General features: G+C 34.9%; 1 protein-coding gene across 8 annotated transcripts in view; it reads right to left on the reverse strand.

Annotated features, from left to right (window-relative positions):
* PCLO (piccolo presynaptic cytomatrix protein) overlaps positions 1-22,974 on the reverse strand; it is a 318,666-nt gene that overhangs the window by 180,971 nt on the left and 114,721 nt on the right. For all 8 annotated transcript variants that reach the window (XM_021539594.4, XM_085569964.1, XM_021539596.4 and 5 more), the window contains exon 4: positions 98-1,309. In XM_021539594.4, coding sequence (XP_021395269.3) covers positions 98-1,309 — 1,212 coding nt within the window. The remainder of the gene's footprint in view (positions 1-97; positions 1,310-22,974) is intronic.

Genomic DNA, 22,974 nt, shown 5'->3' on the forward strand with positions numbered 1-22,974 from the left:
GATTTTATCATTTAGAATAATTTTGTAAAGAGAATAACAATAAAGCAGGAAGGTTCTAAGTTGGAGAATGGGAAGTGAGAGGGAGAAAAACACTTACTATTTTTTCTCGTACTGCTTCCACGTGGTCAGTTCCTGGCAAAGGGGCTGTTTGAACAGGAATTTCATCTTCTGGAGCTTTTCCAGCTTTCAAAACCTTTTGTGAAATCCCAGCTGTCAAATCCTTTTTCCTAACATCTTCTTGCTCCTTAGCCTGCAGTCCCTTATAAGGTGCTTCAACTTCTGCTCTCTGTTCAGTAATATGGTCTTTAATCTCAGCTTCAATTTCTTCCTTTTTGTCTTCTGGATGTGGTGTGGTCTTTTCTGGGAGCACAGTTTCTTTAACTTCTTCCAGCGTGCTTAGGGGTATCTTTTGGTCTGCTGCTGTTGCAGGAATTTTATCTGCTGAAGGTGTCTTTGACAGTTTCCCTCGCTGAAGTTTTGTTTCTTCTTTTTGACCTTCCTCTTGGATTTTATCAACCGATAAAGTTTTCTTAATTTTTTCATATTGAAGTTTTATATCTTTCTGAATTCCATGTTGGATTTTATCAACTGAAGCTGCCTTTGGCAATTTTACCTCCTGAAGTTTTGTGTCTTCTCTATGAGCTGCAGGTTGGATTTTGTCAGCTGACAGTGCCTTTGCCATTTTCATCTGTTGGAGTTTTGGGTCTTCTTTCTGAACTCCTTGTAAAATTTTGTCAGCTGAGGGCACCTTTGCCAATTTTGCCTCTTGTTTTATGTCTTCCTTCTGAACTCTATGCAAAATTTTATCAGCTGAGGATGTTTTTGCCAGCTTTACTTCTTGAAGTTTTTCATCCTCTTTCTGAACTTCCTGCAAAACTCTGTCATAGGAGGCTGTCTTTGTTAATTTTGTTTGCTGAATCCTTGGATCTTCCTTCTGAGAAGCATGCTGGATTTTATCAGCTGAGGGTGCCTTGACAAGTTTTCCCTGTTTAGGTTTTGCATCTTCCTTTTGAATTCCTTGCTGAATTTTATCAGCTGACAATGTTTTTTCCAATCTCCCCTGCTGAAGTTTTGGAGCTTCCTTCTGAACGCCTGGTTCTTCCTTTGGCTTTGCTGCTGCTGGAGTGGGTGGTGTGGAAGTCTTCTGAGGGGAATGGGAGGCAGCAGGCACAGGCCGTTTTTGAGGAGAAGCAGGTGGTTTGGATGTTGGTTGTGGACCTGTTTTCAGAAGTGGCACCTTGCCCATATCTCCAAGTTGTCCTGACATTGCCCTTTGGGTCTGGCAGTTTAAACACAGCCATTCCTGTACCTGTGATACAACAAATATATTAAGTTACTTATTGTAAAAAGTAACAATAAAATCATAAAGTGTTTTCAGCTGATACAGTTGAATTCTTTCCATCTGAATGCTATGCATACTGGTAAGTTATTATTTTCTTTCCTGCTCTTGCAGGAAGATCCATAGCACCATTCCAGAAATGGAGCATATCAGGTTCCAGAAAGCTAAGATGAACAAATATAAAAAGGCACTGTGAAAACTATCAGCAACAACATTTTTCCAAAGTATCATTGACCTATATGTGCAAAGTTTACTTAAATATTTCTAATATATATTTCTTTATAAAGCCCCTATAATCTATGAATAGATCCCTATAATTTTGCTAGCCTGAGAACAAGAGGACTAACTGTCACTCATGGATCTCTGTGTTTCTCTTAGGAAATCCCCTCTTGAGATTTTGTATAGGTATAAATTCATTATGACTGGAACTCAACAGGAAGATCACCTCTCTGCTCACTTTACTGCTAAATCCCTGCTGCACACTGGGTCCTTTTACTCCTCCCAAAAAATGAGGAAAAGGACAAGTGCTTCTATCTGTGCAAAAGATTTCCTTGCCAGTTGCCTAGCTACTACATGAGAGGAGTAATCACGCTGTTTCCAGTGGGATTTAGTTTATAGTACCTTTAAAATAGCAAAAGAAATTTTTAAGCACAGAAAGGCACTGAAAGGAAAGAAAAGGAAGAAAAAACCAGTCTCTTCTGGATACTAGAATAGCTAATGAAGGTTTACTTCACTAGTGCAATATCAGCTTCGCTAGTGGATAAGTGGTGTATAATGTGCAATAAAATCTACATTTAAAAATAGCTGATCTGCAATTTTTATAAGTGATATATAAATTACGAGAAACACAGATGATATGACAAAAATCCTAAGAACAGCTCATATGGGCTAGTTTATGGAAAAGCAACTAAGGAGAGGCTATTTAATGTATAAAATTGTCTGACAAATTTTGTTTTAGGTACAAGCAAAGCATAAATATATGCACTATCATTCAGGCCATCAAACAATTGTCTTGTGTATTTATTATTCTACTTTTATAGACATTACCAAACCAGCAAGCATGCTAGTAATTGACACAAAAATATTTAATAATAGCACCAAATAATATTGTCTAAATAAATGCAGTTTATCAGCTGAATCAGTAGTCTCCCTTAACACTTACTACATCCTTTGCAAATCCAAGTTGAATGTGTCTCTGTATCAGACTAATAAATATAATTTAGGCTTAGTTTTTCCTGTTGAAAAAAGCATTTAAACATAATCCTTCAGGATCTGTTATTCTCCTCCTTAGGAGTTAAAGGATTCCAACAGCACATCATTTGTTTAGGAAGCACTAATTATGAAATACATTTTTTTTTTCTTAATGAATGTGCAAAATATAACTTATTTTTCTTCCAAATATTTCTTTTAGATGGGGTTATCTGGAATTCTTAGCACAGTTTCCTTTTTTTTCCTAGAAAAAAGTATTGGAAGCCATAAATATCTTGTGTACTGTCTTTAATAAACTGAAAATAGAAGCAATGCTCCATTAAGCAAATCCACCCCATAGAAAATCATGATATTATTATTAGAAGTTTCCAATAGACTTAGAAGTCTGCAATGGGCTAAACATACTGGATAACATTTAGCATAAAAAGACTACTGAAAAAAAGTTCCAATTCCATAGTAGCTTTGATTGTTCTCTCATAAAGTTTGTACAGATCAACATAAAAAAGTTGGAAAAATAATTATTATAGGTTTTTTTTTTTTTAATTTATTGGAGGGCCAAAAAGATTTTAAACTCACAAAAAGGGGGCAGATTTTGCTTTATCTATTCAGCCCGAAAAATACTCATTTCCCAACATAAAAGCAGAAATAATGCCATTATTACTTGTGCTAATAAAGCTTCAGTCAGCACAGGGCAGGAGAATAAGGCAGTACTTAAATGTATTAAGCTTCTTAGAACCTAGCCTTAGCCATCTTTAATTACACAAAAACATAATGAAGTGGTTTCTGCCATGAAATAATCCATGGTTCAAAAATTACTGCTATATAGGTATTCTTCATGAACATGTTAATACTTTAAATTCACATGTTCTTTTCACAGATTGTGCCATTTGTTTGACCTATTTTTATTTTTATTTTCCTATATCCCGTTTCTAGGGTCTCTATGTTTGTTTTTTTTCTACCTACATTTGGCTGTACATCTACACTTGGCCCTTCTAGCTCTGCTGTTAATGCAGATTCCATCTCGTACCTCTCAGCTGCAGCCCACTCACTGCTCCTTCTCAAATCCATTGTCACTTCCCCTTCCCTCATTTAAATCCTTCACAGACTCAGTTATCTGAATGCCTATAAGAACTTCAGCAACTTTAGTAACAGTATTAAGTGTTTAAAACCCAAAACAGTTTCCCAGTCACTGTTTCCACTGCTCACTGTCCCTATTCAGTGTCTTTTCCCCGGAGTAAATTTCTGAACTCAAAGACTATGCTTTGTGCTGAGCACACAGAACTCTCAAAATGGAAAATATGACAATTAACATGAAGAAAGGAATTTGATCATTAGCAGACTGGCAAAATGCACTAAATTTTATCCAAAGATGGAACTCCCAGACTTGCCTTTCTGCCATAATGATGAATGTGATGGTAGGGAAATAACCTGGAATTAGCCAGATATCCAGTGATTTAATTAACTTTGCCATTGTCCTCTTGGACTTTTTCTATATCTGCATCTATTTACCACTTTATTTTTCAGTGCTGCTGTATAAGCATTACACATACTACTCCCAAAGCTATGTGTTTCATATAATGGTTTTTCATTACCATGCAGATATTTGGTCACAAAAGAATGTACAAAAATTATAGCATCAGGCCTCCAGCTCCTCATTCTCTGTCAGAATGGTTCTCTGTAAAATCAAATGTTGTACCACGAAGTCATATGCCTCAGTCTTAGACTTGTCTTTTCCTCAGTTAACCTCATGCCCTGAATGCAAGCTTTTCCCTAAGGATATCTCTTCAGTTAGCCTGTCAACCCAAATTTATTAGGACTTGGGAAATGGACATCATCTTCTTTTAGCAGTCTTCACTAGATAAATCTTCTTAGTTCTTTCCAGAATTCTTCACACCCTTTGGTTCCTGAATTGGCCATAGACATTATGATTGGCACTACAAGTGATACAAGTACTTTAATACCCTGAATCCACATCTCTCTCCCTGGTTTTGGCAACCCTTACAACCCAATATTGCTGGACAGAACAAACTAGCTCTGACACTATGTTCTTCTCACACAGTTTTCTAATAAACAAATGTCATTATGAAAAGGTCATATGTCTAACTTTCATTGTGAATGTCTGTTTTTTGGTCATCAAGAAAAAGATCTGCCCTGCTTGTTACAGAATTACCCTTTCTGCAAACAAAAAGAGTGAAGGAACTCTTGAAAGGCTCAGCTCAGAGTTTCAGGTGTCTGATTCAAGGCCTAGGCTGGTAGAGTACAGATCAGAATCCTCAGCTCAGTTTTATTGAGACAAAGGCTGCCGAGATGGTATTTTAAAGAAAATGAGGTGATATAAGAAAATAATAATAATAAAAAAGTAAAAGCACATAGTTTCACAAGGACAAAAATTCAGGAAAAAAAGATATTCACATGAAGAGGCATAAAGCCAAAAGGAAAATACAGAGAAGTGGATGGTAACAACTCAAGAAGTGCAAAGGTTGATTGGTATGTGCAAGGAGGTGGAGAAGTTTCTATTTGCTGACATGACTGGTGATTGTCTGGCCAGCAGACACTATCCAAAGGCCTCACTGAGGTAGTGAATATGTTAATATTAACAACTCTTCATTGATATACATCTGCTGTGTGTATTCACCCACAAATTGCTCTGTACTCCTCAAGTCTGTACATCCTTGCTGTGTTGCTCTGCCTGTGGTTGACACTGCCTGAGCAAAAAGCAGTGAAGGAAGGATAAATTCCCATCTAGAAAGGGAATGCTGGCCTCAGCATTTCTTTGGGATGTGTGATCTACAAATTCAAATCCCCCACAAACTGAGGAGTTAGATGTCCTACCTCTAGAATAAATATTCAGATTGTTAGACCTACATATAAAAAAGTTACCACCTATGCTGCATAGATTGATAGAGAAACATAAATATTCAGAGCATGACCACAAAATTAGACTGTAGATCTGGCAGAAGAAAAAAAAAAACGAAACCAAAAATAAAATACGAAAATCTTGCTTTTTCTCTATCCAAACAATGTCAGGCAGGCAGGAGATAACTGCCTAAATGAAGCAAGTTTGGCACAGACAGGGTCCACAGTGGAGCCTCTGTGGCATCCAGAATTAGGAAAAATGCAGAGAGATTTTCAGAGATATAGCATCTGTGGAGGTCACAGGTAGTTTTCCAGGCTCATTCTCCTGAATTTACACATAAATTTTGTCTAAAATGTCACTTAGGAATTAAACTTATTTTTGGATTCCACCCCAAGTGGAGAAATTATGTGCAAACAAATGCTTAGTCAGATGGTTGATTTTTGGATAAAAGGTTAGAAAAATGTGGCTAATTTAACCAAGGGAAATGAATCTCACAAATATGACTTATATGGAAGGAAAGGTATATTGGCTGCAAACCAAATGGATATAAATGGTCCATGGACAAATTTAGCTTTAAAATTAGTACACCTTCCTTGCCAGTAGTGATTTGAAGTTTGGCATATAATACAATAGGAGTGTGGTACAGAGAAACACAGTTAATTTCAATATATGATGTGATTGCCAACAAAATCACTCAATGATTCATGAAATCCTACCAGTTTTAAAAACTGCATTTCTGTAATAGTAATCATAAGCAGAATTCATTATATCATTAGCATTAAATAGATGCGCAGAATTTAGTTGACTTTAAGCATTAAGGTGTCTTTTAGCCACCAGAGATCACAGAAATCCCCAAAAACTGGTTCAGATTAATTTAAATAATCACATAAAAAACCAAAAAAACCCAAAAAACAAAAAACAACAAAAACAAACAAAACAAAACAAAACCACAAACAAACAACCAACCCCCAAAAAAACCCCACCCAAAAATCTGTAAAAATCCCTGCAGAATAAAGAATTTTGTCAGCAGGCAGGAGGAGGAAGGGGTTACCTTTTCAGTTTAAGAATGTGTTTTTTTATTTGCTAAAGTTGCAACCAAAATGAAATTGCTTTCTGAACAATGCAAAACAAAATAGCATCTTTTATTTTTTTCTCAAATAGTTTCAGTATGTGTTTGAGGAAGACTAAGTTATCTCAGCCTATTATTTCTGTTATTAATTGATATGTTTACTTATAAGCCATCACAACTATGAAACAAAATGCTTTATTTTCAATGATCTCTTTTTCTTCCACACCAAGTGATAAAGTTGTAAATACTGCAGCAGCTTACCAGAAAAGTAGAGAGGAATCATTGTTTCTTCCAAGTGTCAGGAATAACCTGTTCCTTAATTTAATAAGGTTGGGACTGATGAATATTTCACTCAATTATGTACAGATGAAATACGGCGTATGGCAACACAAAGATTACCTACTTCAAGTGATGACAATTCTGAAAAGTGTATACCCTTACCTTACTTCAAGATACATCTCAGCACCTTCAGAAAAAGCTCAAGTTTTGTGCTTTGTCAGCAATTGCTCTGTTGTATGGGAATTTTTATTTTAGCAATTAAATTTAAGAGATAATGGGATTTTTCTGTGCATAGTGTCTGTGTATACTTTAATTTCTCTTAGTTATTTTGCTGAAATCTCTTAGAGACTTATAATTATGCTGTCAATGCACAGAAATGTATCCTCAGTGTATATATATATATATATATATATATATATATATATACACACACCATGACAGATGCAAATGAACTAAAACTGTGAAAAAATAACTGGTTTTTACTGACAAGGGACTAACATCACTGTATTTGCTTTTCCTCTGCATCTAACTGCACTGTAGTACGTCTGTTGTTTTTATCATGCATCATTATAACAAGATGACTAAAAGCCTTCCTTTGTATTGGCAGGTTTAGCTGTAGGTGTGCTGTTGCCCAAAACAAAGGCATGATCCTTCATTCTCAGTCTTACACAGAGAAATTCCCATTGATCAGTTCAGTACATCTACTTTAGTACCCATAAGTACTTCTTCTGGTACCATGGCAAAAACAACCCCAGTGAAGGAAAAAACCATGAAGTGGATATGGGCATTATTAAAGGCCAGCCTTTTGTATACAAAACATTTAAGATATTTTTGAATAATGACTTTTATAATGAGGTACACATGAAAATCATCTTTCTGTCTTTACAATTCAATGACTACAGAATTGTTTTATTAAGCAGTCTTTAAATCTACAAAGTCCATCTCAAAGGGGCTTCTGTATTATTTTTGGCTTCTCATTTCACTCACAAAACCAGTGCAGATAGAGAATTTACTGGCAGGATAAGAAGATAATAGTCACATTCATAAATATATTTCAGTGTATATCTGACAAACAGAGTCAGATAAAAATTGTTGCAATGACATTCTCTTTCACAGGTTCTTTTAGGAAATTTCCAATTAGATGACTAAAATGATTTTGGGTTGCTTGCAAACGTGACGAATGACCACGCTGTTGTGCATTAATGAATAGCAGCATGTGACCCCAGTAATGCTATTCTTAACTTGCTCTGATAGAATGGTATTTCCTAAAGATCTTTGTACATTCTATAGACAAATAAATCCAAAGTTGTATTAGTGTCTGAAGTCATAATTTTATGGTAAAAATACAGTTTTATTAAATAGTTATTTTATAAACCAGTTTAGTCAGAGCTTTAAAAATGTTAGGCTATTGCAATCCTTCTTGGCTTGTAGATGTTGGGAAGCCCCACTGTGCTCCTTTGCACATTTATTACAACATTCTCAAAGAATAACTGTTTTCTGTTCCTCCTAGCAGCTGAATCACTGTTTCCCACAAACTGGTCAGCAGAATACGTGAGTATTCCCATCCCACCATTGCTATTATTTGTTCTGAACTGACAAAATGTTTAGTGTCACAGAAGGCGCTAAAACAACAAACAACACCATCCCCTGAAGAGTTTGTGGTCTATTCAATTCTGTGTTCAATGCTGACCTTTTACAGACAGTCTAGAGAAAATTGTTTTTGTTCGAAAACCAGATCTTAGCTATGGAACTAGGTTCTGTAGCAAGAATGAGAGCTGCTATTTTTATTACATCTCATAATATGTATTAAGTTATAAACTACAAATGCAATCTTTCTATCTGAATCTTAATGGATCATATATATAAACACCTTAACCATTCTTTGTAAGAACTTTTTATTTTGGTCATCCCAAATAAAAACACAGAGACAACTGATGTACATCATTTCTCTTAAAAGCCACTTGGCATTTTGTTTGCTCTTGCAAATCAGGTAATCTTTAACATTTGCAGTTCACCCCAAAAATATGCTTTGAAAAACCAAAAATCTTTGCTAAGACAGATTGAAGTGTGTGTCTTTGGTCCCTATTACCTGATAATGCATTATTTTTTTTAATGAAGAAGAATCTATATGCTTCAAGTGAAAAGCTATCAACAGAAATGTAAATACTTAAAGAGAAAAAGGTGATTTTTAATTTTTTAATCTTTTTTTTAAGCCTTAGCTCCATCCAGTCCCATCTAACCTAAATTTTCAATACTTAACGGACGACCTAAAGTTATGACCCTGGCCACTCAGATTCACTCTGCAAGCTATGGGATCTTCTCTCCACATATGAACAGTGTTGATGGTCTTGACTGTTTTATCTATGTCTGATTAGGGAAAGAGCCTGCAGCAAACTGTGCTCCACACATACCTCACTTCAAGGATGAATATGAGATTTGCTCAGAGCCTACACTAAAGTCCAAAGATAAACCTTTCTTAAAATAGTAGCCTGAAGACCTAAATCTGTAATCTGATACTTAAATAAATGGTCTGATATTTAAAATCTCTAAATACTTGAAGACAGTTTCACAGACTCTTTTTCCACTTTTCAGTTCATCTCTTCTATTTGAATATTTTAATCAGAATTGCAGTGTACATATCTGTTTCATCCATTATTTTTATTTTACATGGCTTTATAATTAAAGTTTATTAGCAATGATTTATGTATAATGTTTGCTTTCAGTGTCATGTGAAAGATATCTGAATACTTTAGGTGCCTGAAAAATGAAGGTGACAGGCAAAGAAACAAGCAGACAAAAAAAAATGGGGGATAATTCATAGTCAAGGAAACACACTGTTCTCAATGAAGTGAACACAGGTCCAGCAGTGTCTTGGTTTGACACAGAAAGAGAATTTTTTCCGTAAGGAAGAGGTCAATTTGGATATTGATCAATTGAAGGTGGACACACCTCTGAGAACACAGAGGGGTTAAAAGCAGAATTCCCAGGAGAACTCGCTCTCTTTGGTTCTGGTCAGCGTGCAGTGCAGCCTCTCCCCTGCCCAGCCATGGCTGGGTGGGGAGGGGAAGGCTCATGGCCTGACAAAGGTAGGCCCAAGGGTGGTGGAAGGACTGGAACCGGGCTGGCCCCTGCAGATGGAAGGGTGGAAGAAATCTGGGATGTCTCCATCCCCCCCCAGAGTTTCTCTCCTGAGAGAGAGAGAAAGAGACAGCGGCAGTTCTGTCAGCAATCCCACCGCGAGAAAGCTGCAAGGTGCCCAGTGCGTGGGAGTTGCCAGAGTCCGGGCATCGAGCCATCCTGGGAGTTCGGACTTTTAACCCTTTCTTGAGAAATGAAAGCTTTGTGAATTTTTTCTTCCCCTTCTTGGTTTGAAAGAGAGGAAGAGGGACACTTTGGACCCTGGGATGTTAGAAGGAGGAATTCTAGATGGGAGGGGGACAAGGAGTGGCTTTTGGCTGGACTTTTCCATGTTAGCCACAACCTGAACCAATCTTCTCCTCCAAGAGAGACTGTATTTTGGGAGGATGCCAGTGAGTCAAGAGACCTGCTTCAGCTGGGAAGAAAGACAAAAGTGGAGTGAATGGAGAAAAGGTTAGGGGGTTTGTGGTGGCGCCCCCTTGTTCTCAAAGGAAAGAGAAGAGAAGAAGATCTCTGTTCTTGAACCCTTGGCCCCAGGGGAAAATGGGGGGGACTGTGGTCCCAAACAATGAAAAACTGAACTGTTGTTTTCTCCCCTCTTGGCAGGGCATCCTTGAAAGGAAAAATCCTAAAGGCAGTCTGACCATCCATGCATTGTGGTGAGAGCACATGTGATGTGCATGGAAAGGAGAAGGGTCACTATGGCAAACTTTTCTCCGGGTGGTGCCATGTGTGACATGGAAACACAGGATGTGGAGCTGTGTTTTCTTGGGGGGTCTGTGGCACAGGAGAGACTCTGTTCTCTTGAAGGCCTGAGTATTGATTGTCTGGAGGGTGGAAAACTGATTGGGGTCCAGATTGTGTTTCACTGTGGTTTGTTGGAGTTGGGTGGTGGGAGGAGGAATGCTTTGCAAGGTTTTCATTTGATCTTTGTGGGTTTTTTCCCTTTTTTTCCTTTCTCTTTTCTTTTGTAGTAGTAGCTTAATAAAGTTTTTTTCTGTTATTAAGCTTGGGCCTGCTTTGCTCTGTTCTAGATTCCACTTCACAGCATTCAAGGGAGGGATCACATTTTCATGGGGGCACTGGCATTGTTCCAGTTTCAAACCATGACAAGCAGAAAGGGAAGGACCTGGCTTTGGAAAATTATATTAATTATTAGCTACAGATACAGGAAGAAGTTTGCATGTAACCATCTTCTGATATGCTGGCAGCTGCCATGGCAGTAAAGAGATAAAATAAATAAACAAAGGAAATAGATACAACACCTGTGCAGGATGAGCATGGCTTTGTGTGACATGGCACATGCTGAGAAGCACACAGGACATACAGCAGCTTCTGGAGCTCTTCCCCGTGAACATTTCTCCTAAACACCTAAAATGAGGAGGTGCAAACTACACTGACCTCCCTGCCATGGGCAGTGTGCAGAGATGGCAGAGCACCGCAGCACAGAAATAGCCACCGCCTGCTTTTGCAGCACATGGGCAGAATGACACTTTATCAGCAGGTGTGACCATTTTTACTGATAAGAGACCAATTCCCAAGCCTTGAGGCAATGCAGTGCAAAGTCTGGGGAAAGGCAAGGCTAGAGATGAGGTGCAGGTGCAAAAGGTAAAAAATAAGCTTTTTAGTCTCTTGCCTTCACCCTCCTTTGAGGTTGTTGCTGATCAGCTCTCAGGGAGACTGTGGGGGCATGTTTTAATTGACAATGATCTTTCCTGTATGTCCTGCTCATTGTTTGACCTTACACTTTCCTGCCTACAATTTTGCCTTTCTGCCACCACATAATAGAAAACACTGGAAAGATTGTTTTAAAAGAGAATGTTCCATTTAGTCAGCAGGAAAATCCTGTCAAAATTTGTAACTCAAAAAGGTGTGCATGCTGTGTTCTCCCATAGTTTGGAAAATATGTACAAGAAGAATTAAAAAATAAAATACTTTTCTTGGGAAATTACAAAGCAATATTCATTAAAAATTCTTCTCAGTATTTGGTACAGAAACATGAGTGCAATCTGTTTAAAAGTATAACATACTATGATACTAGAGTATGATTTAAACAGATGTTTTCTTGGTGTTTAATGTGGAAATAAATCCTATATACTCTAGCAATCACACATAATAAGCTTGAGTTTACTTTCAAGAGACACCATAAAATTATGCAAAGAAAATACAAAATAATCTAAACCCATGTAAATCTGCCCAAAACAAACGTACTGCTAACTCTCAACATAAATATTAAATATAAAAGGAAAATACATTTCTTAACATCTAGGAAAAGGAAAAACAACAAAAAACCAAAAAAATCCCAGTGGACTTGCAATGCAAGTTATAGACACATTATGCTTGAAAATTATCTGTTTTATCCTTCTAAAAATAATTTTTTTCTCATGTATCAAAATACACACAGCACTACAAAGTGGCAAAAAAGCCTTACACAGACAGTGAAAAATGAAGTGCCTCCAAAATCACCTCCTTGCATTCCTTAGTGCACTTTCACTTCTTTTTGCTATCTTCAGAATGAAAAAGAATACTCTCAAATCAACTATTCACCTATTAGGTCTAACACTAATTAAACAATTACTTATATAGTTTAGCTGATTCGGAATTTCTCCTTGATGAGAAGACAGAAGATCCCTCCATACATCTTCAAAAATATTTCAGGGGAAGGGCAGATCCATAATTTTACACTCATATATGCATGAATGATGCACAGACATCCACACACATACAGAGCTATGCAGCACACAGGAAGCCAAACGAACTTATATACACAGAGTTTTATGTCCAGAAGGGGCCATTATTCTCAACAGATTTGATTCTTAAATGCCAAAATCTTTCTAGTTTCACAGTGTTTTCTATTCTCAACATTTCAGCATTTCTTAGAAAGATAACTAAATTTATGGGGGGAACTTCTTTAGCTTCAAAGATTATTGTTCCAATAATTTCTCTGTCCATTGAATTTTTTACATGTTGGCTCTTAGATGGCATAAAAATACAAAAACAAAAGCTCGATAAAATATGAATTTTAATTATACTTATATTTTAAAGAATCATATTAAAACATTAAAAATGTAATCTTTAATGCAAGACTAAGATATGCATAAGATACAAGATCAGCCCTTTCCCACACCATGAAACTTAACTGTAAATAAGAGTTATACTCACAGTTACTTTGTCACAGAAATAGCTTTTGGTTTAAACTACATAACACTCTACAACAATAGTGCTAAAAAGATAATAAATACAGCTCTACTGTGAAATAACACGTTTTCTATTTGCAATTTTTGCATTCTCCTACTTGTTGTTATTGTCCTACTTGTTGTTATGTCAGCTTTGGCAAACTTTATTCTTGTGGTTAATATTTGTATCATTCTTACAATGACAGCAGAAATTGTACAGAAGGTTAACTTTTATCTTGAAAACATGGCTTGTCTTGAACCATGTTTTAAAAGGGTAGTTGATGCTCAAGTGTCCTTAGTAAAACTTTTAGATAAATTGAAAATTGTTGAAGAGTTTTAGAAATATTTTTAAATACTTTTAATGTAAATAGTTATTGAGTTCTAAACTGCTGTTTTTACTCTGTCATTTCAGAAGAACACAGTCCTCTTACTTCAGTTCTAATTCCAAAATATTAACATCTGTCACAAAAACAAACAAAAATTATAATTCTCCAAACCTTGGACTGAATTCTATATTTTCATCTCTCATTAAAATATCAAAATGGCAAAAAATAACCCTTAACATAAATAATAAATAAACAAATAAGAAAAATATTCATTTTATGTTTTATGTTTTCAAATGTGTTGCTGTTATTCAAAATAGACTGATCTTATTTTCTCATTAAAAGTAAATTTTCAAGTCTTAATTAATTTTGAAGCATTTGCTCAATCCTTGAAACACCCCTTTAAAGAACCTGTTTATAACATAAATAACATGATCTAACCCTCAGTCTTCCAGGATAAGTGATACTAATGTCATCTTCTAATTAATTTAATTGTATGTTCTCTTTTACGTCAAGAACTAACATCTGGAGATAAAAATGAGAGAGGAGTCAATAGCTCTCAGTGGTTTGATGAAAAGTGAAAGGTAAAAAACCCAAAAAAACACAACATGAAAAACCTCCCAAAAAACCCACCCAAACCCCAAAACTTTCAGCTCATCTTTGTTCTCTGGGCTATGAAAGCCCTCACATGGCTGGTGAGACCCTGATAATTAAAGTGAAGTAAGGGTCTCACCAGGCAGCACCTCCACTTTTCTGTGTAACAATCCTCAGCAAAAATATTACAGCCACTTTTACTGTTCTTTTATTCCTCTTCAGAGACAGACCCACAGCTTTCTGCTGCTTGCAAGCTCTCCACTCACCTCAGGATACTCTTATAAGGAATTTTCTTAAACCAGTGAAATAGAATTTTCCAAAAAAAAAAAAATAATTCCCAAAACAAAACAATGGGACGGAATTTGTTGGTGATCTCTAAATCTCCTTATTTTCCTAAAATTATCAGAATTTCCACCAAAAAATCCAAAAAGAATGAAGAAAACTAAACCAACAAAATAACCAACCAAAACCACCCAAGCCAACAAAAAAGAAAAAAAAAAAAAGAAAACCAAAACAAACCAAAGCAACAAAATACAACCGCCTTTTGGTAAAACTGTTCAAAACCGTTTCTTAATTCTTGGTTTTGAGGCACCTGAACAATTTAGCTACTGCGCTCTCACCTTAGCTCATAATTTATAAAACCAGGATATAATTTGGTTTTTTGTCTTTTAAAGAAATATATCTTTAGAATAGAAACTTACTCATATTTTTATTAAACTATATATCTTAAATTAGGAATTTGCATTTACATTCTATTTTTTAAATCATATATGTCATGTTAGCCAATTAAAAAAAAATCAACAAACTTTTAGTAAAATATGCATCTGCCTGAGCAAAAACAAAACAAAACAAAACAAAACAAATTATGCTATAATTTTATAGAAATTTTGAATAACCTCAGAAAGCAAGAACCTTTGGCAAAATGGGTTATGGAGAGCTGCAGATATAAAAGCATGAAGAATGTATTACAGAGATCATAACTGCAGATGTATGGCCCAGAGAATTCAAACTGCATCCTAAAACACAACAGAAGTTATCATATCTGTATTATAGTCCATGTAATCAATTCCCAAGCTTTTGACACCAGATTAATATGCAGTCTGCTTGTAAAAAGAACCATTTATGGAGCTCTTTTAAAAAAACATTTAGGCAATGAAGTGGAAAGTTCACATCTGTCTTCAAGGGCAGATCTGGAAGCAGCTTCCAGTGTGCAGAAGTGATTTTTTTTTTTTTGTACATCAAAGAAGTTAAAATGATGTCCTGCAATCATCTGCATTTAATATAAACCTGGTACTTCAGAAATAATCTTTTTTCTTTGAAGATGGAACCTGGATGTACTCATTTTAATTATTCTGCAAAAACAATTAAGCAATTTTTTTTTTCAAAAAATGTTGAGTTTCTACTGCTATGTTTTCAGATATGATGCAGTATAAATTTAAAATTGTGGAAGAAACATTTAATTGCAACCAAGAAGTGTTTATATTATGCCAGAATCTCTCTAAAAAAAAAAAAGCAAATACTAATTCAGCTGACTGTTCATTCCATAGTGATGTTTGGGACGTGAAATCATACCCCAAATGCCTATCTAGATTCATAAAATTCACCATCTTAAGATATCTTATTGTTGACTGAACATTTAGCTCTGTAACCAATCTGACAGATTCATTTTATCTTGCTTTATTAATTTATTAAGATTTTGGTTCAATATCCCTGACTATGCTTCATTGGCACTTAGAAAAAACATTATCCTTCAATGCTCCATTATCTACTTCTCCATCATAGTACAAAATGTACATTACCACTAAAATCTATGATAGTTGTAGCTCACTCAGATAGTACCAGCTCTTTTCAGTTCTCTCTTTCTAATAGAGTATTTGCCCAATAAATTGTTCATGGGATATTGCATCTTATGGAACTAATTTGTAGATGGTGCATATATTGCCAAAACATTCCTTAGAAATTACTTACAGGAATAGTATTGCTGTCAATAATCATTAATTAATTTAATTGACAGTGTTGATCATGGAAGTAGGAAAACAAAACCATATCTGCAACAAAATTGACTATTTTATGACAAAAGTTTATCTAGGAAATTGTAGAATAACCTGTGCTGAGCACATGAAAACGAAGAAGTAAGCCTGGTTTTATCTGGTTTTATGTACAAGTACTCACTGAATTAAATCAACAAACCACACGAACTAATTTAAAAAGCAGTCACACAAATAAAAGTAGGAAATAGTTTAAGAATTTAACAAAAACTCAAAAAGACAGCAAAAGTCAATAATTACAAAATTTGTGGACAACAGACTGTACCACAGGCAGGCCTGACAGGATGAATGCTCACAAAAGGCATCATGAGAACGAAACCCAGCTGCTGGACAAGGAAGCACAACAAAACCCAGAGGACTTGGAGGGCCACAAGTTTATTAAAAAAACCCAAAACACTATACTCTCCTTCCATCAATAATGATCCTTCTCAGAAAACACCATGATTTAAAAAAGAGGAAATGAGTGCTGCCCTATTTATCATGGTTTGGTAACCACTTTGTGTTATATAACAGCAGTAAGTATGTTAAAAACACACTTAAATAAAAATGCTTCTCTGTAGGACTGGTTAATCTGCCTTTAGAGCTTCCTCTCTAAAACCTGATGAACTCTCTAGGAAGCTGTATGTTTGCTAGCTTGATTTGAAAAACATCATTGTTGATCCATTGTAAAAGAATTCTGTCTCCAAAAGCAGGGCTTGAAAAATTATCATGGAATCACAGGAGCCCAAATATATTTCTAAGAGCTTAGTTTTAATATGAATCTCTTTTCATCAATATGGCAGAAAGTGAAACCTTTTTATCAAAAGGACTATCCAGAACATGTATGCTTGATAGTCTTTTGTGCCACCAATTAGGAAATTAACTCACCAAGTTACCAGAATTTCTGGAGATCATAAAATATGTCATACTCAGTCTTAATGAAAAACTATAAATAGATAAAAGACATAAATGAATTCTAGAAATTATTAAAAGTCATAGTAAACATAATGCAGCATTTCAGACTCAAGCTACATTTCTTAAATCCCACTCAATAATGTGAATGCAGTTTATATTTGCTGCCCCAAACCACCCACAACTCACCTCAAGCTGATCCAGATTGATTCTATTTGGTTTCAACTCTCCATGCTTATCTGGAAAGTGTCAGAATCTTACTATTATTTTTTTTTTTTTTTTTTGTAATGATGAAAGGCATAAAATATTTCTAAAATGTCTTGTGAAAAAACTGCACGACCACATTACATTTTTATAATCTATGCATATTTTTAATGAGCCACTTAGAAACACATAAGGGAACAAAAAAAACCACTGTAGAATGAGCAGACTAAAAGAATCTGGAAAATGCCACTTGTGTGCAAAAAAAAGATCACATTTTAGGAAGCTCAGAGAAGTGGTACCTATTTTGTGCTACTTTCTGTTCTCATTACAGCTTGACGATTTTCACCAAAACAATATTTGTCTGTGATATTTTTTGTTCTCATTACAATCTATGTGACAAGAAGGCATTATGAATTTGCCATTTTCAATTCCTTTTACAATCATTTTTACAGGAATAAATGGTACTGGCATTCATGGTAGACAGTTTATCACTCTGAGCACAGATCCACTAGATAGGTAAGCAGTATCTGATTTTAATCTCACTTTTGCCTGGTGAGATTTACAAATGTCCTCTGTAAAACTGAGACCTTTGCCAATTTATGCAAATGTCATGTCAGATATAAGTAAACATGAGGCTAATCTACAGAGTTCAGATGCAAAAAAACCCCAGCAAATCTGGTGCCACAACAGGTGAGTTGCAAATATTTAAAATGAAATATTATACAACTATATTTAAATATTAATATATTTCTTTATCTTTTCTGTCTGATCTAGGATATTTATTATAAGATCAGTTTCTGAAAACTTGTGTTATGTTTTCTAAAATATTATTCCTTTTTCAGACTCCACCATTCCTTTTTCTGTCTTACACAGATAATGTCAAGCTGCATTTAGATAGTTTGCTCCTTTCAGGATGTCAGAGTCCTGCTCAGACGTTAATTCAGAATGCTCATAAGAAAAAGAATCATTACAGCATTCTGTGGAATAGTCAAAGTATATTTGAAGAATTTACTATTTATTTTAGACAGTTTAGTGAACTAGACACAAGGCCAGCAACTGATCTTTGGTTTAGCATTTGTATTTCCTTTTGCTCCTTGCTTACATTAATTTTGAGGAAACTAGAAAATTAGAAAAGGAAATATCCCAAAAGTTTGATAATATGTTATACACTCCTGCTTTCTATTGTATTCCTGAAAAATGGCAGGAAACAATGTATAGATAAATTCTCATCTGTGGTTAGGACTTCTTCTAAGGCCTTTTTAAAATTCTACATAGGGACAAGGTGGCTATAGTTAGCATCAGGGTTATAGAAAGAACTTGCAAAAACTCCAGTTAGCTTTCTAGAAGTGTTGAAATACAATTATTATTTCAACACTTAGAAGATTTCTGGATGACAAACACTCTTCAGTCTTAATGTCATAAAGAGCATTTGTTGACTTATACAATACACATCTAGAATAGATACACAGTGGTGACTATTGTAACATCAAAAACTGTTAATGTGCTTCAATGCAAATCAATAATTGCTATTGGAAAAAAAAAAAGCCAATAAATCCCAACAGGTAACTTGAGATTATGTGTTTCTAAAACACTTCTAAACTGTTAAAGATTCATTGTGATTTAAGGTAGGTCTGTTGAAGTTCATCCTAAACAGATGACTTAAAATTAAGATATAAAATGTTTTTAAGGTAATAAAATTTTTCCTCTGCAGAACCTGTGGAAAAAAAAAAAAATATTTGAACTGCAGAATGATTAACTATTCCTTGAATATATCAGACTTTAACTAAAGTTAGTCATATCTGTTCAGCACACAGTGGCTAAAGAGAATATTTGACATGCTTTGTGTGGGGATGTTTGTTTACCTGCAATTTTAAAGATCCTTAGTGTGGAGTCTAGTAGCATTCACTACCCAACCTTGACAGAAAAATGAAATATTCTAACTTAATACTCGGACTCACCATAATCTTAATTGGAATCAACTCAATTTTATAAATAGTTAATTTGGCAGATCATGCTTTAGTACTTAACATAAAAGGTGATGGAAAAAATAATTTGAAAGTGCTAGAAGGACAACATTTGAAGGTTTGTCAGACTCTCTTCTGGAAAATACAAAAAAGAACAAAGAAGCACAGAACTGTAAATCCACCTCCCCCTCTTCAAGTGTATAAACACTATCTGAGATAAAAGAGAATGGTTGTCAGTGGGACATTCATCTTACCTGACTTGAAATACCTGACAATATACCTGAGCTAGGTACATCTAATTTTACAGGGTATGAAAGAATAATGCTTCTCACAAACACAAGTCTTATTTATCTGTCTTAAAATTTAATACAACATAGGCCTAAAACATTTTAAGAGAGAAAATTAGATGTTGAATCTGTACCCTGCCAAGCCATTACAGCGTTTCCTCTCAAGGTACGAGTTGTGCTGTTTTGGGTCATCAGTCTCCCTAATGGGCAAGGCCCCATGGCCACATCTTAAAACAAATGGGTCGATGTTTGTTCTCTAAAACTGAGTTCAAGTGGCACAGCAGAGCTCGTGTCTCTAAGTCTTTGCTAGCCCTTTCTCCTAAAAGCAATTTAGCCCAAACCAGAATGACTCCATCCAGACTGGCTGTGGTGGTATTTTGCAAGTTATTATGCAAATTATGATCAACAACTGACCTGTATTATTATAAGTTGTTGTGTGCTGAAAACATTGCAGGAAACATGCTGATCAACAGTACAAGCAGTTCCAGTCTAGAACTTGCTCCACAACTCATGATTAGTTTACTAATAGTTTATATTGCTTATAGTCTCATTATATCCATTGTGTTGGACAGGAATATAATTTCAATACAGCAGTAACACTTTTTTTTTTGCACTATTCCATTAAATATTTCAATGTATTCAGAAGAAGTCTATGTTTTAAAAAAGACTAAAGGGAATTGTTATGTCTGATCAGCTTAAGCATTGCAGCTGAAAATAAAAACAGACAGCTTCTTCCTTCTAGAAGAGAGTTTAATTCTGAATGAACACTATGAATGAATTCACTCATATTTAATTTGATGCAAATTTATGATAACCTCTAAAATAGCATAGCATAGATTATTTGCATTACAGATCAACTCCTAAAAGAGTGTAGTTTGGTCACTACTACAATTAGCAAATTGGTACTTAATTGTAAATTCTTATATTGCTCAGTCCTGTTTAGTTCTGCAATTTATTCTTATGAACAACTTTTTGTGATGAATTACAATCTAATTTTATGTCCATGAAAACTTTTCCATGATTTTCTGACTCCATTTTCATGCAAGAGCTGTAAGTGAGAATTTTTATTAAGTTCATTATTTTAAACACCTGTACTGAAAAGGATCAGACTATTGCAATTGGCTCTTATAATAATCACTATTTGAAATCAGGATTCAGATTTTGTGGGCTTAATCTGTCTCTAGCATATGTAAATTTAAACCACATTCAGGAATGTAAGAACATTATGAGAGAAGTACCAAATGTAAAAGACAAACCATGTTGCTTAGTTGCTTTATTTAGCTCTCTAATACATGATAGTGTAGAATAAATTCTATATATAACTTCCACAATTAGAGTTTATATTAGAATTCTGCTGTTTAGGAAAAAAAAAAAAAAAAACCAAACAAAGCAATCCATACCAGCCAATCCACCCCTCTCCACTACCCAACAAACAACAAACAAAACCCCCAAAAAAAGGCCACAGCCAAAACCAATCCACAATGATGAAAAATAAAGATTATCACCTTGAATACCAGCCTGAATAAATATACAAGAGGTAGAGGATGTCTTCAGTAATATCTACATATAATTTGGAAACTGTTGACTATAAACAGTGAAAAATCCAATAAAACAGTGATTAAACATGTGACAGTGTCAATTACTGTACATGAGAACCTAAAAGTAGAGGGATAATATGAAGCTGAACAAGTAAATCCAAAGTTTCTGCATTTCCAAGTATGGATTTTTTTAAATTTACTTTTCCATTTTCTATTGATTCATTTTACTATCTTAAATTATCTTGAAAAAAATAGGGCAAACATTATTTTAGAATCTCTTTTTCAGAAGCATTCATATATTATTGCACGTCCACGAGCCTTCAACCCCAGAACATATCTGTATGTTATAGGTAATTTCTCTAGATGGAAATTTTATTTTATTTTATTTTTATTCATTCTTTTAGGCTAGCAACGTTCTTGACAACATGCTGTTTTGTCAGGTTAGTCGTGGCTCATTGAAATGAAATTCACTGAGAAGTTCAGAGGTCACTGAAGAGCAGAGTCAAACATATTTTTTTAACAGCAGTGATTCTGTCTGAAGGTAGAATTCAAATCAGCTTTACAAATATACTCAGACACACAGGCATCAGCTTGTATTTTATGTGGCTTTAAAAGAGATATAACTATGATCATAAATAATACTTTAAAAATAAGTAAAAAAATTATAATAAAAATGGTAAAATTTACTATTTTACATTATCATGTTCCCTTGTATTTTAAAGTATATCACTGTTTTTTTCTAAATAGAAAAATAAATGCTGAAAACATTTGAATATTTACCTTTGTTAGTCTGTCTGCAAACAAATGTGAATGTACAATTCCCACTACAAACCAGAGCTAAACTAGTATATTGTTATAGCACAAAACCTGCAGAATCCAGTAACACTCGCACCATTCATAATCTAAGGAGTATCAGGATGAACAGAAAGTGTGATTAGGCATCTTTGAAAACAGCTTGCACAGTGCATGGTGTCTTACTGAGAGAGTGCACTGAGTTTTTTACATCTGACATGACACAGAATGCATTTTCCCAGTAATTCACAGGAAAAGAATGCTTAGCTTCAGCAGGAAACACTCCAAAGAAATAACTGGATTCCAGGGAGAGATTAAGGTTTAGCATCTCCTTTGTTATTGCTCAGACAAGTTAAGGTTTTGCTTTTTTTACCCCTATAGAAAGTGACTGTCAGGAGCAGGATTTCACTGTTTTAGCCATCTGATGATATGCGTTTAATGAAACCCGACAGAGTCATTCACACATATTTGTTGCTGTTGAGACAGGGTGAGAGGAAATCTCTTCAGACTACAGATATTTCTTGTTTACTTCTGCAAGAGGTAAGTTAAATCTAAGGTTTCCTTTGAGGTAAATCAGGACTGGAATCACTGCTCTATTCATGGAGATGTACAGGGCTTGAGCCACTCTGTGACATGTTCCCACCTGAATCATTTAAGTGTTAGATCATAAAATGTTTACTCATTGACATGGACAGTATTCTACGTGGGTTAAAAAAAGGAATATGATAAACACGTTTCTAGTTCCTGAAAGAGACAAACAGTCTCTACAGTCTGAAAGAGACAAACAGTCTCTGTCATATATTTTTAATAAGTAATTCTGTCACCACTTACTCTAAATGATCAAGAAGTACCTATATATTAATGTAGCCTTAGATATCAAAGAGCTATACTGATATTTTTGAATATAAATATAATTTTGAACTAATTTCTACAATGTTAATCATATATGAAAAATATAATCCTTAAAAAATTAAATTAATCTACCCCAGACTTTGTGGAAATTTGAGGAATAAACTTTCAATTGAATCAGGTAGATATTAAATATGAAATTGTCTCTCCTGAAGCATTCCAGAATATCTAACCTAGAGATTAAGGTAGTAAAGGCTTTTTGCCAGTTTCAAATGAATCTTTCTCCAACCTTTTGTCATGTCTAAAGTTTGAAATCTCTTTTCTCTCCCCAAAGTAATTTTTATAATTACTGTCCAACTGTAATCTTACTTTCTTGTTTAGCCAGCATTCAGAAGATGTTAACTCACTTCCGCTCTA

The sequence above is a fragment of the Lonchura striata genome, chromosome 1A (assembly GCF_050655825.1).
Source record: "Lonchura striata isolate lonStrDom1 chromosome 1A, ASM5065582v1, whole genome shotgun sequence".
Lineage (NCBI taxonomy): Eukaryota > Metazoa > Chordata > Aves > Passeriformes > Estrildidae > Lonchura > Lonchura striata.